We start from the raw sequence: 18,376 nt of genomic DNA, 5'->3' as shown, positions 1-18,376 counted from the left end.
GATAAATGGCCTCAGGGGGCCACATGTGGCCCGCGGGCCGTAGTTTGGGGACCCCTGCTCTAAATTATGTGTGACTTTAATTTCCTTTCATGATTACAAGCTCTTTAAAGGCAGAAAAAGGTTAATTTTCTCAAGTCCTTCTCTCAAATCCTCCAGTGCCCAGTACATGCTGAACTGAGACCACAGTATGCAGCAGTCTGTGGCTTACAGATATTGCCTGCCTGACACGAACACATACCTTAGGTTCTCAGAAGCTGAGAGTCAAGACCATTGCCTTAGATATTTTTATAATGCCCACATAGCTAATACAGTACCTGACTGACAGGTCCCTCAGTAAACAGTGGCAGAATAAAGTGGTTTTTTTTAAAGGGAAGGTAAAGACGGGAGGGCTCACACTGTTTCCTCTGTGCTGTTTTAAAGCAGACAGATGACTCAGAAGGTTATGACATTTTGAGGAGTCTGCTAGGCAGTTTATGAGTCAAATTGCGAAGCACATATCAAACCCAGGCTGTATGGAAGTTAGAATAAAAACATCTGCCTTTGAGTCAGTCTGAGGGGGGACTATTGCCGGAAGTACCATCAGAAAGATTGTTTTATCATTTCATGTTTAAAACAGTAGTACAGACCTTAAACAGTGTTTAGTGAGCTTTAGTATGATAGCTTCAATGTGACTTAATCAATTGTTTTATTGAGTATTTAATGTATGTTAAACACAGACCTCTAAGAAATGAATGTACTATTTCTCTATTCTGGAAAAGTATAGTCATGAGCTTGGGACGTGGCAGTTCTGGCTGCATCTTCTTGGCAAAAGTGAGTCAATTACAGTTAAGTGACATAATACGAAATATGGATTAGCCAGAACCAAGAAGGATGGATTGGAGAGAAGCAAGATCAGAGGAAGAGAGTTGAGAGTATGCCAGAGTTTCCCAAAGTGGGGTACGTGCATCCTAGGCAAGATGACCCTTGGGAAGAATTTTTAAAATCAGCACTGAGATACAATTCACACACCTAACAGTTCACTCATTTAAAATGTACAATTCACTGGTTTTTAATAATTCACAGGGTTTTGCAACTATCATCTCTATTTTGTTTAATGACATTTAGTTTCCTTAGAATGGAATGTCCCAGTATGTTTCTTTTGTGACTGTCTTCTCTCACTAGAATAATATTTGCAAGGTTCGCCCATATTGTAGGATATGTCACGTCTCATCCATCCATTTCGCAGCTGATGGCCATTTCCACCTTTGGCTATTATGAATAATGCTGATACGAACATTTGGGTAAAGGTTTTTGTGTGGGTGCATGTTTTCATTCTCTCGATACCTAAGTAGGAGTGAAACTGCTGGGTCACATGTTAACTCTGTGTTTAATCATTTGATGAACCATCAAACTGTTTCTTGCAAAGTAGCTGCGTCATTTTACATTCCAACTAGCAATGTGTGAGAGTCCAAATTTCTCCACACCCACAACAACACATTATTATCCTTTTTAAATATAAAGATTAAAAAAATATACATAGCCATCCTAATGAGTATAAAACGGTATCTCATGGCTTTGATTTGTGCTGTATTTCCCTAATGACACAGGATGTTCAGTATTTTGTCATGTTGTATTTATAGTAGGACATCCAATACATTTTATATAAATAATACACATACTGTAGGATATCTGTTCAAAGATTTAGTACTGAGAAAGTGAGTGATTAAAAACATCAGGAGACTGGTGATCTAGGTAAAAGATGACAAAAGTCTAAATTAAGGGATGTGGGTAGGATATGAAAGATACTAAAAGAGAAGTGACAAGATTTGTGACTGAAAGCATGACACTGAATGGGGTGGGAAGGGAGTGGTTGTGGCCAGTGAGGGACACAACTACAAGATTGACTTCCTCCTCTGAAATCCCACCAAATGTCTGCCTGTCGGAGGAGGTGATCAAGGGGATGTGACCTCTGGGTGACCCTCGAGCTTGCCGGCCATCAGAGGCTCCTCGTCCTCTAACCTGTCCTCGGAATGTGCAGTCAGCTTGCCTTCCACACACTAGACACTGCCCCAAGGACACAGCCATGAGGGAGCAAGGGGATGCTGAGACTCTATGGATGGTCTGCATGACTGAACCCTGTTAAGACCTCTACATACACTTTTAAGATTATGGTGGTTGGGTGCAAAGATCTACTTCCATAAATCCCGTGTACATGAAAATTGGAAAATGACTACTCTGATGAGTAGAAAGGGAGGTCCTGAATACATCCTGGAGAGAGCCAACCACAGAACCCTGTTTGGAATGCTACCTGAGAAGGAGAACAAACTTGAATTTTCAAACTAGTCTCTCCACCCCCAACAGAGGAAAAATGTGCTCTGGCAACACTGCCATGAAAAACAGCTAAGGAAGGTGACTCCTCCCACACAGTAAGTGGCTCAGAAAGAACCACGCTGCGCTGACAATTATCGATATTAATAATGAAGGCTAAAATGTTTTGGATAGAAGACAAGAATAAATTAAAGAAAAGCTTGCAAATGACAGGGTGATGAACAGTGTGTTTTCAAAAGCACCAAACAATCTTTTAATTGAATGCTTAGTTATTTTTCTAGCAGGGCACTCACACTGTTATCCATGTACTCCGTAAATTGAAATGATCCAAGTGGTCCTGGCATCTAGGGAGGCACAGCCAGGCTGTGGGCGGGCGGAGGAAGGATGACGGGGCTGCAGCAGGGATCTCAGCAGCAGGTGGGTGGATTTTGGCCCCTAGGACATTTGGCAATGTCTGAAAACATTTCTGGTTGCACAACTGGGGAGATGATACTGGCATCCATGGGTAGAGGCTGATAATTTTACAATTCAACTCATCCTACGATGAAGAACTAATCAGACCAAAATGTCAGTGTAGTGCGGATGTTGAGAATGCCTGGGCTGCGGGATGAGGACCAGCCTTCGGGGCACGGAAGAGCTCGCGGGAACAGAAGAACTCGCAGGAACGGAAGAACTCGCGGGAACGTCCTGATGCATCCCAGGATTCACTGACGATGCACTAGGATCCCAGCAAAGACTACTGCAACACAGAGGGTACCCAAACACCTGCACCAGGCTGTGTGTGACCTCTCTTCTCCCCCTCTTTCTAACCTGGTCTTTATAATGTGCTTGGTTTTTACGTATTTGTTTCTAAGTTAGCCTTTTCATCTTCATTTTTAGTAAATAAACATGATGACCTGGGGGGGGGGGGAGAAGAAAATAGAGCTAGTGATAGAACCTTAAAAACATTCTAGAATGATCTCCTCATTTTCCAGATGGAAACAAAAGTTTGGTTATTTATTTGTAGGAAAAGAAATCATCTTACAGTTTACAATGCAATTAAATGCCAGCAAAGGGCTTGGTTACCTTGTCTTATGTGACATAAGAGGGTACTTCTTTTTGGTTATTGCTTTCTTATTTAAAATTGTGAATTCATCATTTTGATCACATTGCATCATTACATATGCATTTTTTTTGCACTTCTGTGGATTTATGTTCAACATGAGGAAATATCTAAAAATTTTATGCATCCTATTTTTAGTTCCAGTATAAGATTTATTTAAATTCCAGATTCTGCCTTGAGGAAAAAGGCGCTTGTCTGTCTGGTCTCATGGTAAAAATATACAAGTAGACGAATATTCACTTTTATGTATAAGTGACTTACTAATAGATAGCCTGCACACAAACAGTACAATAGTATCTTTTTCGAAGTAGAAAGTAAATAGAAATGTAGATTCTATTGTGAGGAAAGAACAAGGAAAAACACTTACGTTGCTCTATTCTTATCAATGGTTCCTCCTTAACTTCAGCTCACCTTTCCCCTGATCTATCAGTGAGGTTAATTGTGAGAAAGATCAATTTGTTGAAAAATAACAACTGAGAAATCCCTAGTGAAATTAATAGAACAAAACCCGACTTTGGAAGGTGTTTTTTTTTGCCTCTTTTTCAATTGCTTTTTTCTCCTCTTACGTTCAGTAATGTGGTTCACTGTTTATGTTAAATACAATCATGTTAAATTTATGTTCACCATCCAAAATAAAGTGAGGAACTACATTTGCTTTTAGAGTCCATATGTCAGCTGGGTAGATGGAGAAGTCTGCCAACATATTCTATGATCACCAATAAGATGTAAAGTCTTCTTTTGTCCTTAGGGTATTTATTATCCTTGAAAAGTAAACGCCATTCTGCCTTGTAAAGTGAGCTGGCTCAGTCCCTTCTGTGCTGACCAGTTTCCTCGGTAGCCCTACGTAACACCGGCAATGACCTCCAACTCACATTAATAGATAATAATTATGAGCTTACAAAACCAAGAGTCTTTCCTAAGCCCATGTCTCCCCTCTTCTTCGTACCTGCCAGTATGTTTGTTTTTTTAATACACATTCCCTTCCTGCACCTCCTTACTACCTTTCGTTTCTTCCTCAAAGAACACCAGCATGGCTTCTCCCATCACCCCATTCCTCCTCTCACCAAGGGACCCAACGTCCTCCCTGTCACTTCACAGGAGATATTTTTTTTTTGGTCCTAATTTTATCTGACATTTCTTCCTTTTCCTAGCACAACACTCTCCATTTTTTCTCAACTAACTTAAAGCCTTCCACTTCCGTCTATTCTGCAGCTAACAGTTATTTTTACACTGCATTATTGCTAGTGCCTTTAAAATTAGCCTTTCTCCTTCTAGCAGTTTCCTTATCTAATACCTTCTTCCCATTGTAACAAGAATACTTTTTAAAGGGCAAATTTAATCCCATTACTTTGTGGCTTTCCCACTATTACTCTAAGGACGCTGGGAACCAGTGAAGCATCCAAATCCTACATGTGACAAATGAGATTTCATCATTTGGCGTTGGCTCACCTCTGCGGGAACGTCTCTTGCCTTTTCTCCACACTTCGTGTTCAAATCACATTTGATAACTTACGAGTGGCTCCCATATCCCAGGGCTTTCTCCTTTGGGCCCTTTTGATCCTCAGCTGATCATTCCCTCTTGCCACACACACCTGACTGCTGCTCATCCCTCAAGGTTCATAGTAGATGTCACACTTCCACCTTCACCTCCACGGTGATGTCCCTTTCTTGTACCCCCACAGCACTCTGGACTCATCCTTCCTGCACTTCTCATCCAGCTGTGTTACAAATACTTGCTCGTTTGTATTTGCCAATCCAATCTCAACATCTGGGTTTCATCTGCTTTTCTATCTCCAGACCTAAAAATAGTCTCTGAAGTACAACAGGCACATAATACATATTTATTAAATAAATGTATCATTGATAATGATAATATCAAATGTGTAGACGAGCCAGTTAATAACAAGACCTGGTTGATCAGAGACTGATGAAATTGTTTCTATTATTGTATCAATAAGAAATTCACAGTAGATATCAAAGTAGCTTCCAAAGTCCCTGACTCGTCAGCGTTGCAGACAGGTTTAAAGCTGGCAACCCTGGACTGTATGCAGCGTCCTTAGAGCAGAGTTTTAAGTAGGAGAGAGACACGATAAAATATGATCTTTAGAGGGATCAATCTGACAACAGGAGAGAAGCTTCTGTGAATGCAGGTGGCACAAAGCTCTAGCACTCTGTCATGATTAGCTGTGGGAGGAACACCCACATGGTACACTCAGCTCTCCCCGTGGGATCAGGAGGGCCCTGCCCCATGGAACTGTGCAAGATGGATTCCTGTGAATATTTTTTATATACTTAGCATCGCATACAGCCTGGGATATGGGAAAACCTCAATTATAAAAATAAGGAAAAACAAACAACTAAAAGAGTGGATAAAAGCTTGTTTCCGAACCAGGATGTCTAAGATCAGCTAGTTCATTCAAAAACATGAGCTGTTCATACAAACAAAAACAACAAAACTAGGCCTGTATGACTGGATAGTAAGTAAACGAATATAGATTTTAGAAAGTAATTCAAAGTGTGTGTCCTACTAACCTTGACCCAATTATTTTGGCTTCCTACCTGAAGTGTAAAACCCAGTATACTTCATTGTGATCCATTTCAACAACATGCCCTTCCAGAACCAGGCCTCCCAGGTCTCACCCCCGCCTTTCGAAAAAAAAAGTATTTTATATATATATATATATATTAAACATATATATATATATATTAAACAGAGACAGAGCAAGAGTCAGAGAGAGGAATATCTAGGGACAGACAGGAATGGAGAGAGTTGAGAAGCATTAAGTTTTTCGTTGCGACACCTTAGTTGTTCATTGATTGCTTTCTCATATGTGCCTTGACCGTGGGGCTACAACAGACCGAGTAACCCCTTGCTCAAGCCAGCGACCTTGGGTCCAAGCTGGTGAGGTTTGCTTGAACCAGATGAGCCTGCACTCTAGCTGGCAACCTTGGGGTCTCGAACCTGGGTCCTCCGCATCCCAGTCCGACGCTCTATCCACTGCGCCACTGCCTTGTCAGGCCCTCCAAATATTTAAACACAAATATTTCCAAGGTCAAAGCACTACCAAAATGGTTACCTGAGACAATTTCGTTGTGGTGGCAGGAAGAAGTGGGCGACTGAACTTCTTCTGAGACCCAATGGCTGCTGGGAATGGCGGCGCCGAGAACACAGCCGCCACACAGTTGATTTTGTTTATCCACCCCTGCATCTCCTCCGGGCTCCTGTGGAAAACATACATTGACGTCAGGGTATTTCTATATCTGAGTGCATCCCACCTTGCCCATTTCTCATTGCTGCTTTGAAACGGCACATAAAATCATTTATTCTTCTTGGTACAACTAATCCTGGACAGAACTTCATTAGCGATGAACATTTCCACAGAAATCACCAAGGTAATGAAGGACCCTGGAACCTATGATCACCTGCAGTATAAGGCTGTGATTATCCCTTAAGGATACAGAGGGGGAAAAAAAGGGAAATCAATTGATAAATATTTATTAAATCCTACTTTCTGTTTAATACTGGGTGAGGTAAAAAATTAATTAAAAAGCTAACTCATCTCTTCCAATCACATATTTGATTTTAAAATCCAACTGAGGGATAAATTGATAGAAGGAACAGAAAAGGGTCGACCCACTTTGGAAAGCAATTTTGACAGTTTACTAAAAAGGTATCTACAAATTATCACACAATTCAGCAATTCGACTCCTAGGTCTGTACCCAAGAGAAATAATAACAAAGAGGCACAAAAAGATTTGTATGTGAATGTCTAGAGCTGCATTTTTTATAAAAGTCACAAGAAAAAAAAATAATTCAAATGTCCATCAACTAGCAAATGAATACACAAAATGTGGTATATAGCCACACAGTTGACAACTACCCAGCAACAAAGGATGAAGAGCTGACACACACTCTGACGTGGGCGAACCCCCCGAACTTTATGCTCTGTGCAGAAAACCAGACGGAAAAGACCACATACTGTACGATTCCCTTTAAAAGAAAGGCCCGGAAAAGGACACACCATAGAGACAGAAAGGAGACGGTGGCCTCTGGGGCAGGTGTGAAAATGTGGAGGGACTGCAGGATGGGCGCCGGGGGGTCCCTTTGTGGTGACGGAGTTCCCAAACTGAACCGTGGGGTAGTTGCTAAAAATCACTGACGTCACATGGTGCCATTATCATACTTTAACTTACATACCACAGTCACAGGGTCTAGAACTGACAGCGGTTAATAAATATTTGTGAATTGATAAATGAGTGGTAGAAATAGTCATAAACCAGGACCAATTATCCACCATGGATGTAATCGATAAACAAAATGTTAGCCAATCTAAAATCATTTTCTTTACTCAAAGAGAAACCACACTAACCTGAGACCACATGGGTATCACGCATGGCACTAGGCCTCTCTAATCTGATTTCACCACTCTGTTATTTCAACTGACTGATTTCGGCATCAATTTTATCTGAAGTAATTAGATCTCCTTAGTTATTATATCCGGTATTTTAGATTGAAAATAAAAGAATGTTAGGGAATAGAATAATTTGAAGGACTCTTATTACTAATAGCTATAATTATACAGCTGGCTATGGTTCCCTTTGTGGTGTTAAAACTGTATTCCTCCCACTCCACAAAAATCCTGTGTAACTTGGATTTCCTTACAACTTCCTCCTCACCGGATGTCAGCAATTTTATACCTTTGCAAGTTCAACATTCACAAATCACTAGAACACCTGTTCTTGTTCTTATTTCTTTTTTGGAACTTACATTGTGTTGACCAACAACCATGTTCACTACCTTGATGTCAAATTTTGATCCCAGTATCAAATGCAGTCTATTGGCAGTGTTGCGCTGAGAGTGCTTCTAAAGTCAAGTTCAGGCTATGAAAGGTATGCTGTGAATAATTAATATTTTCTGTCACAAACACGGATGCTGTGCATGCTCCTATTAAAATTTCTGTTCTGAAGGCTCAGTTCTGAAAATCCAGTTTCCCACTTCACAAATCCAGAATTTTCCAGGTAGAATGTTCCACTTCTAATCCAAAGGCTGTCACGGACCCCTTATTACTTTTTAATTGAATTTACTGGGGTAACACTGTTTAATGAGGTTTCAGTGTACAGTTCTATATCACCTGCACTCTGTATTGTGCGCTCACCACTCCAATCAAGTCTCCTTCCGTCATCATTCATCCCCCTTTACCCTCTTCTACCTCCCCCACCCCCTTTCTTTCTTATAACAGACCCTTAGTAAACTAGCACTCTATCCTATTTCCTAGCCCATAACATGATTTCATCTTCTCCTCCTAGTATAATCACAGATTAGAGCTCAGAAGGAAGGAAAAGAGAGAATGCATGGAAATCTACATTTATTGAACAGTTTCTATGTGCCAGACATTGTGGAGGCACTTTCTACACTTGATTTCATTTAATTCTCACTAGAACCCTGTAAGAGAAACATTATTATCTACACTAGCAACAAGCTGAGGTTCCAAGAGGTTAAATTACATGCTAGGACAAAGAGCCAGGAAATAATGATCTGAACTCGGGTTTATTTTACTCACTGTTTGATAGACCATGTATACTAAAACGCTTGTATTTTATTCATGAGGATATGAAGTTCTAGAGATGAAAGCGGCTGACTAGAAGTCACACGGCGACTTTGTGGGGCAAACAAAAAACTCGAACCCAGGGTTTATATTTCTTTTTCTGTTTTCTTAGGCAGCCAGCTGTCTCTCTAATGCAACCAAAAACTTTAACTCCAGCTCAAAAAGTATCCCCTGCAGATCCTGATTCTCTTTCTCTGTATAAAGTGGTGCCATGCAAACTAAAAAAAAAAAAAAAGAAGAAGAAGAAGAAACCAAATCAACAGAACATACTGGGCCTGGAAAAGCAAGACCCTCCAGTCGGCAGTTTTAAGTTTGAGCACGTTCGGTTTCTTCTCGTAGTCGGTGGCCTTGGACGCCAGCGCGTGGTGCACGCTCACGGCATTCTTCAAATCCTCTTCAGACAGAGACTTTTCTGGCTTATATTCATCCTGTGGGCGGATACGACAGAAACAAAGACAAGGTCATGTTCAGATCTCACCTCTATACAACGTATAAACGCAAGGAAAAGTTTCAGAATACTCGTGAGGGTGTTCAAACAAAGTGAAATGAATGGTGAGGAAAGACAACTCTTCGCTGCTTCATAAAAGTCATAGAACACGCTGGTGTTTGAAAAGTATGCTCAGAATGAGAAAATATACTTACCTAAGGGGCACTTCTAAAAAAGCTGATACTTCATAAGTAAGGTAAATAGCTAAAGAAGGCCAGAGATAGAATATCCATCATAGACGTTTTGTAGTGATTTGAAACGAAGCTAGGTACACAGTGAGGGTGAGTGGTTTCAGGAATAAAGGGACAAATGCAAGAGCTGTCAGATGCCCATCAACAGAACGATGCCAGCACTGAAACCCAGGCCATCGTTTTCTTCGCTCTAAAGATGCTACGTTTCCCTGCTCCTTTCTTTTGAGGATTATTTTAACAAAGAGCAATGACCAGCAAAATGAAATAATTTCTCCAGTTGCTCTGAAAGAGGAGGAAACTCAGTTTAATAGAAGAAACCTTAGCTGTATTATCACAAATTTGAGAAATGGGTAAAATTACAGACTAAGGAGAGTATCATGTATAGAAGCAGTTTTATCTTTGGGCATGAACTATACACACAGTCATAGAATCTTAAGGTTATTATGTATGGCTTCCCTCCAAACATAACTTAACCAGCCAACCAGTAGAATAATAAAGATTTAAAACAGATTTGATTCTATTATTATTATTACTATTATTATTCTACCTAGTTTTCCTGGTGGTGGCAGTGGTATTTGTTGTTGTATTATTATGATTATATCTAGTGTTTAAAGTCCTCTCTCCCCCCTTCCCGTACTTTATCATATATGATGCTAAACTTGCACTTCTGTAAATAGCACACACATGCATGTACACACAGACACACACACAGGTGCATGTGCGCACTTCACTTTCTAATTAGTAGTAAAAGCCTAAAGGAAGACGCTGCCTATTACCACAGAATAGTTGTATAACTTTTCAAAACAATTACAATTAGAGTCTTCCATACCTCTTTCCCCTCCCCTAACCCCCTTCACAAACCAAGCAGTAATTTCAATGTACTATCACCATCATTGCAGACTGAGTCAGAAATAAACAGCAGCTGTTCATCCTTCATGATCACTGTCAGCGACAGTGCTGAGACAAAAGCAGGACTAATCTCAAATATACAGCAAATACCAACAGCAATAGAAAGACTGCCCAAGTTTGTAATATTAAATGATGAGATTTCTACTTTAAGGTTGCAACAAGTCTACTTTAGAAACCCGCAGAGATACAGAACTGCTGCTGGCAATAACAGTTTTCTAGACAGGTATGATAACTAAAGGAGAATAAAAAGAAATCTTAAAATACAATATATTTACATGTATCTGTTCTTCTATAATTACCTTTAATGCATAAAAGTTTAATCTACTTATGTGTTAGGGTCTCCTCGCCCTTTCTGAATGAGATTCTTATTAGCGATATAACATTCCAGAGATTCACAAACCTCTTTCCAGGGGAATCGTTGTAGAGTAGGAGTATCTACTAGAGGTAGCATGACTACAAAATCCCCATCAGCCTTATGATTCTGCTAAAATAGAACCATGCATAGATGGCCACCCACTCAACTTAACCGCATGGTTCCAGACAGGAATCTGAGTGGGGAAAAATGACCAGGGCCAAATTATCTTCACTGAACTGATATGCTACTTCCATTTCCACACATACTGATATTTGAGTTTGCACAGAGATCAGCCTAGAAATTTGTATGCACCATTCTTGATGGGCTAGGTCCGTGATTTGGGTTTTTTAAGCTTAATTCCTGCTCATAAGTTTCTTTTGATTAAGTTTTCTTGTTGCTTGAATTTAAGATGATTACTTAGTTCTTTTGCTTTTTGTATTTCTTCTCTAATTAAGAAAAGTTAAAGCTATAATTTTTTCTTCTCTGAGTACAGGTTACACATAGTTTAAGAATGAGAGTTTTTATTAGTCTCTAGATCAGGGGTCGGGAACCTATGGCTCACGAGCCAGATGTGGCTCTTTTGATGGCTGCATCTGGCTCGCAGACAAATCTTTAATAAAAAAATAATAACAATAAAAATATAAAACATTCTCATATATTAAAATCCATTCATTTCCTACCACTCATGTTCATGGTTGTGGGTGGCTGGAGCCAATCACAGCTGTCTTCTGGGACAACACCAAATTTTTATTGAATAATGCGTAACGTACACGGGTCATTGTATGGCTCTCACGGAATTACATTTTTTTAAAGATTTTATTTATTCATTTTAGAGAGAGGGGACAGAGAGAGAAGCTGAGAGAGAGAAGGGGGGAGGAGCAGGAAGCATCAACTCCCATACGTGCCTTGACCAGGCAAGCCCGGGGCTTTGAACCAGCAACCTCAGCGCTCCAGGTCAATACTTTTACCCACTGCACCACCACAATTACATTTTAAAATATGTGGTGTTCATGGCTCTCTCAGTCAAAAAGTTTCCCGACTCCTGCTCTAGATAGTTTGTAGTTTTATTTTTTTAGCTCTTCTTTGATATGAGTTACGCCAAAGAATGTATTTCTCAAATTTAAAGTACCTAAAGTTTTAGTTATTTATCATTATCTGTTTCTAATTTTATTGGCTTGTGATCAGAGAATGTGGTCTGTAAAATCTATTTTATTTCCTCAAAATTTGTTAAGGTTTTCCAACTACAACTTTGATTCTTGTTAATGTTCCACAAACATACAAAATAAGATTCTTCTTTGAGGGATGATTGTATATTTATATTTAAGTTTATTGATTCAATTCCTCTTACATTAATTTTTATACCACTTAATCTTCTTAAGACAAGTATATTAATTTCTCTCATCTATTATATTATATTTTAAGTTCCCCTTGCATTTCTAATTTTGTTTTAGATTTTAGTTGCTATGTTGTTTGGTATATTTAAGTTTATGACTGTTATCTTCTTTATAACTACATGCTATTTATTACTTTTAAATGTTCTTTATCTGGTTTGGTGCTTAGTGGAAATGGAAACTTAAAAGGTTCTCTCCCCCATCAAAATGCTCTATTTCTCTACTGCTTGTTTATATCAACAGTATAAAGATTTTAAAATGGTTTCAATTTCTTTCACCTAACCATTAATTCTAAATTTTGCTGAAATAAGCCCTGGCCGGTTGGCTCAGCGGTAGAGTGTCGGCCTAGCGTGCGGAGGACCCGGGTTCGATTCCCGGCCAGGGCACACAGGAGAAGCGCCCATTTGCTTCTCCACCCCTCCGCCGCGCTTTCCTCTCTGTCTCTCTCTTCCCCTCCCGCAGCCAAGGCTCCATTGGAGCAAAGACGGCCCGGGCGCTGGGGATGGCTCTGTGGCCTCTGCCCCAGGCGCTAGAGTGGCTCTGGTCGCAACATGGCGACGCCCAGGATGGGCAGAGCATCGCCCCCTGGTGGGCAGAGTGTCGCCCCCTGGTGGGCGTGCCGGGTGGATCCCGGTCGGGCGCATGCGGGAGTCTGTCTGACTGTCTCTCCCTGTTTCCAGCTTCAGAAAAATGAAAAAAAAAAAAAAAAATTTTGCTGAAATAGTTTAGTAATTTTTATTCTGTAATATTATTAAAATTATCTTGTATTATGTATTTTCTACTGGAAGAAACTTCATTTCGCACTTCAATCACACATTTCCCAAGTTTCTCTTTATTTTTTTAGATTTGATTGTGTACGTGTTTCATTGCTCACCTAAATTCTATTTCTTCTCCATCCTGAGGTTTCTTTTCTCATCCCTTTGACATTTCCTCTTCTTTCAAGTATTTTGCTCAGATGGGTGATATATATTCTAGTTATTATTTTCAAGTATCTTTCGTTTCCTTTGACATGTTAGAACTGGGTATGGAGCTCTTGATTCCGTTCCTTTCCTATTAACTGGTCTGCAGATGCTATTCTGCTGTTTTCTACCTTCTGGTGTGACAAATTTGTACCTTCTAGTGTTACAAAAGTCTAAAGCCAGCCAGGTTCTTATTTCCTTTTCTTATACTTGCAGTTAGGTGTCTCAAAGGGGTTTCTTTTTATCCTTAGAATTCAGAAATTTTTGCTAGGCTATGCCTTAATATTCTCATCCATCCAGTCTGGAACTAAAATATTTCCATCCTAATCCTCTCTTATATAATCATTCACTTACTTCTAACTGCTGTGCAGAGCATGTGTCAGCACAGATTTATAGTCTCCAGCTACAGCTGTACCCAGTGTCAACCTACAATTCTTTTATCTGTCCACATAATTGCTCTGTTCCATTCCACCAAATGCCCACCATTCTTTCCAATGTCCCTACTTTACCACAACTGTGGTTAAGAACATGGGTGTCTGGAGTTAGAATCAGCTAGGTTCATGTGACTAGTTCTGATAGGATACTTAAAGTTTCTGTGACCTTAGACAGGTTCATTGAGTTCATTAGTCCTTGCTTTCTCTGATTAAGTAGTGATGATACCTTCCTCACAGAGGTGTAGGATGAAATTAAATGAGATACTGTGTTGTTGTTTTTTAACTCAATGTTTCACAGCATATAGTAAGCACTCAAATGCCAGGTGGTACAATTTCTAATAATAACTTCTTAGTAGCATATAAGCTTGACCTTGTATTTTATAAGGTCAGTCTTGTAAATATCAAACTTTCTGTTTATATAACCTATAAACAGCTATATTTTGTGACCACCTTTATCTTTTTTCTTCCTAAAACAGTGAAATCTTGATCAAGGCTAATACTATCTTCTCAGATCAACCTCCATCAACCTTTCCTAGGATTTTATTTCATTGGTTATTATATTTCTTCTATATTTTTAGTCATTCTCTACCTACTGGCTTTTTCACTGTAGCCTATCAAGACAGTCAAGATCTCTCTTACCTTTGTAAGATAAATAGCCCTTCCTCAATACTGATTTTTCCTCTAGCTGTCACCTCTCTGCTTTTATGCATGAGTTAGTAGTCCACATTAGCTGTTACAATACATTAATTTCCAGTTTACTTTCTAACCCACTGAGATCTGGAGTCCATGTCTACACTTCATTGAAACTGCTCTGACAATGTTGACAAGGTCAACAATGACTTCCTAATTGTAAAACTCAATAGATTTTTTTTTAGTTCTTACCTTCTAGCACCCAAGGGAGTCAACAATATTCTTGGAATTCTTCCTTGACTTCTTACAATACTCTCCTGGTTTCTCTCCTACCTCTCTGACCATGACTTTGCTATCTCCTCTTCAGCCTGTCCTTCAGATGTTAGTTCTGCCATTGGCTTTATCCCTTCTCATTCTATAGGTTCCCTTTGGGATGATTACAACTACTGCTATTAAGTTAAACTCCCACATAAATTGTGATGTCTAACAAACTACAACAGGTGAATAAGAAACACAATACTAACTGATTGCTATTAATAGTGGATGACTTAGACCTTTACACTTGGAGCATATTTTCCCTGCTGATACTTTCATTTAAAACCAAGCTTAAAGAAGGATATTCTCAGACTTTTCTAATAATGAAAAGAATTTGACAATGCAACATTTATTATAGCCCTAAGCAAAAACTAACTTATCAACTTGAAAGAATTATATCATTGCTTTTGGTTCTAAGGCAGTTTCCTGAACTCTAAGATACATGGCCAGCTTACCTTACACTGCAAGGACACTTATACAGGATAGAAATGGATGGCAAGATGGATTTAACAAGGATGCAACCAAAGTCTAGGAATTTTAAGTTTAACAAGCTCATGCTTCTCTAGTTGAGAGTAATATCATTTTACCATTAAAAAAAAAAAAAAGGTAAAATAGAAACAAAATATGTTTGGAATTCTGAACTCCCACATGGAAATGAAACTCCAAATCCATAAAAAAATAAGTAAATCCCAGGATAGATTGGAAAAATTGGGATTGACAACTGGATAAAAAGAAATGACTTTATCCTAAAGAGTTCATTTTTACATCTTTATTTTTCACTGCTTAAAGTAGAAGATAGTGTTTAAATGATAAAATCGGGAAGAAAAAATAAGGGATACATTATTGTAATCAAATCATTTCAACTCTAAGACGCTTGGCTGTGCAAATTAAATGTGAAACAGAGAGCAAGATAACGGCAATCAATTCTCCTATAGGAAAAGAAAATGCCCCATGACATCCAATTACTATCTACTCTCTCAAACAAATGAAGGGTGAAAATGATACCTAAACACGTTACTCTCCTCTGTGTTCACCTTCACCCACATCTTTTTTATTAGCATGATTCACCAGAGCATCCCACCACCCGAATAAGCACCAAGAATGTGATTTCAAAACGCTATTTAATTTAAATTCATTTAAAGCATGAAATAAATGGTTTTCCCCCAAAAAAACTTTTATTAAACCTCTTGTGATACTGAATCATAACACAGCAACACAAAAAATCATCTACACAGGCACAAATAATTGGCATCAATCTGAATATCTGTAGTTTCAGGTGAATATAAAGTCCAATTTGGAAAGTGACCAAATCTCAGTCGAAATTCATCAACATCAATTAAAAACACGTTCTTATTCCTTATTCCAGTTTCCAAAGTATTATTTACTTCATGTCTTATTAAATAGGTGTCACTGCTATACCTAATTTAAAACAGTTTAAAACAATGTTGAAATTGTCTTTTTCCTCCTGCTTAAACTATAATCAAGTTTTATTTTTTAAATTACAATATTACATTAGTTTCTGGTGTACAACCTAGTGATTACACATTATATAACTTACTAAGTGATTGTCTTTATAAGCCTCGTACCCATCTGACACCATACAGTTATTAGAATATTATTGACTGCATTGCCTGTGCTGTACTTCACATCCTCATGATGACTGGTACAGAATCGTCATTTTGTACTTCTTACCTAACCCCTTCAGCTTTTTTTTTTGTGTGTGTGTTTTTCTGAAGCTGGAAACGGGGAGAGACAGTCAGACAGACTCCCGCATGCGCCCTACGGGGATCCACCTGGCACGCCCACCAGGGGTGACGCTCTGCTCACCAGGGGGCGATGCTCTGCCCCTCCGGGGCATTGCTCTGCCGTGACCAGAGCCACTCTAGCGCCTGGGGCAGAGGCCAAGGAGCCATCCCCAGCGCCCGGGCCATCTTTGCTCCAATGGAGCCTTGGCTACGGGAGGGGAAGAGAGAGACAGAGAAGAAGGAGGGGGTGGGGGTAGAGAAGCAAATGGGCGCTTCTCCTATATGCCCTGGCCGGGAATCGAACCCGGGTCCCCCGCACGCCAGGCCGATGCTCTACCGCTGAGCCAACCGGCCAGGGCCCCTTCAGCTTTTCCACCCACTGATTTCCATGGAGAGGCCACAGACAGCAGAACTGGGAAAATGTTCTTGCTTGAAGCTGTGAGGCTACTTATAAAACTGTCAGCAACTAAAGTAAACTGGATCTTAAACTGTCTATTAATTCCTAATTTTGAAAAAAGGCATTAAAAGTATTTTCATAATTTGATAACTATAAAAAAATTTTAAAGGTATTTCTGGTTAGATATCTTTCTAAAAATCATTCAGCTTTATTTTTCTTTACTGGGGAGCACAGAAAGTGCTGTTATTTCCACAAATCTGAAAGCGAGGAGTAAAAGCAAATCAAATGGAAGGCATGTTTTGTCCATCACGTAACTAATCATGTATCTGGAAATCATCTATTTATAGAATTTCAAACCTGAAAGAAACCTAAAGTATCATTTCATCTCATTTTCTCATGTTTGTAGATAAGCAAATTTAGAGTCAGAAAAAATGTCCTATATCACTGTACAAAGGAAAATTTAAGAAAGAATATGCAAGTTAAAAAAAATCAAAGGATTCAAAACATTGATATTATTTTGTTCAATTAACATATGGGGGCCTTTCTTCCATGTTACAATAATGTGGAGGTATCAGTAGGATGTTCGCTAGCACCAAGATCCTTTGTATCACAACCTAACTAATTTGTGCAGAGAAGCAGCCGTCACAGACATGAGAGGCCTGGAAGGACCTGGCCTGCTTTCTCAGCGAGGCCCCAGACCTCAGCCGGGCACAGGGAATGTTCCAGGGTAAACCTGGTGCGTGAGCCCGGGAGTTAATGATTTATCTTTTTAATGATTACGCAGCTGAACTGGAAGAGAGTAGCAGATAAGCATCAGCAGCTCCTCAGGAAGATGACAGGATTCCTTGACTCAGTATCTACAAGTTAAGCCTTAAAGTTTCCAAGCAGAAGACAAATGTCAGCACCCTTTCCAACTTCTTCCGTATTTCTACCTAATACGGCGACCAGAGTGTTTACCGATGAAAGGAGACTTTCTGCTGTCCTCTCAGTTGCAGGGTTCTCTCTAACATTCTGTTAAAGGCTGCACTCGTCACTGCCACTGCGTTGCTGTGTCTGTCCATCAGCCACTCTTTCACCCCTCAGTTCAGAACCCATGAGACCAAATTAGAGTCTAATTCATAGTTACCTCTACAACTTTCACATGAGTGGTGTGGGTACAACTGTTACTGACGGGAAGGAGGGAAGGAGGGAAGGAGGGGAGGAAGGGAGCTGGAGGGGAGAGGAAAGTGCTGCTGAGGGAACAGAGCAGCAAACAGAAAAAGGGGCTGCATTTCTGGACCCATTTCCCAAAGCCCTGCATCAACTCATGTGGGACAAGTTCTCTTTTTAAAAATGTTATTTATTAATTTTTAGAGAGAGGGGGAAAGACACACACACACACACACACACACACACCAATTTGTTGTTCCACTTATTTATGCTTTCATTGGTTGATTCTTGTATGTGCCCTGACCGGGGATCAAACCTGTGACCTTGGAGTATAAGGACAATGCTCTAACCAACTGAGCTACCTGACCAGGCTGGGCAAACACATTCTTTAGGAATAAA

The 18,376-nt window shown here is 39.7% G+C and overlaps 1 protein-coding gene across 7 annotated transcripts in view; it reads right to left on the bottom strand.

Moving 5' to 3' along the window:
* PSD3 (pleckstrin and Sec7 domain containing 3) overlaps positions 1–18,376 on the bottom strand; it is a 619,599-nt gene that overhangs the window by 38,087 nt on the left and 563,136 nt on the right. For all 7 annotated transcript variants that reach the window (XM_066234423.1, XM_066234424.1, XM_066234425.1 and 4 more), the window contains 2 exons: positions 9,286–9,443; positions 6,487–6,631 (listed from right to left, as the gene is read on the bottom strand). In XM_066234423.1, the coding sequence (XP_066090520.1) occupies positions 6,487–6,631; positions 9,286–9,443 (303 nt within the window). The remainder of the gene's footprint in view (positions 1–6,486; positions 6,632–9,285; positions 9,444–18,376) is intronic.

Source organism: Saccopteryx bilineata, chromosome 6 (genome assembly GCF_036850765.1).
Source record: "Saccopteryx bilineata isolate mSacBil1 chromosome 6, mSacBil1_pri_phased_curated, whole genome shotgun sequence".
NCBI classification, from domain to species: Eukaryota; Metazoa; Chordata; class Mammalia; order Chiroptera; family Emballonuridae; genus Saccopteryx; species Saccopteryx bilineata.
Note: the sequence above shows the minus strand (reverse complement) of the source record. Positions and strands in the feature narration are given on the sequence as shown.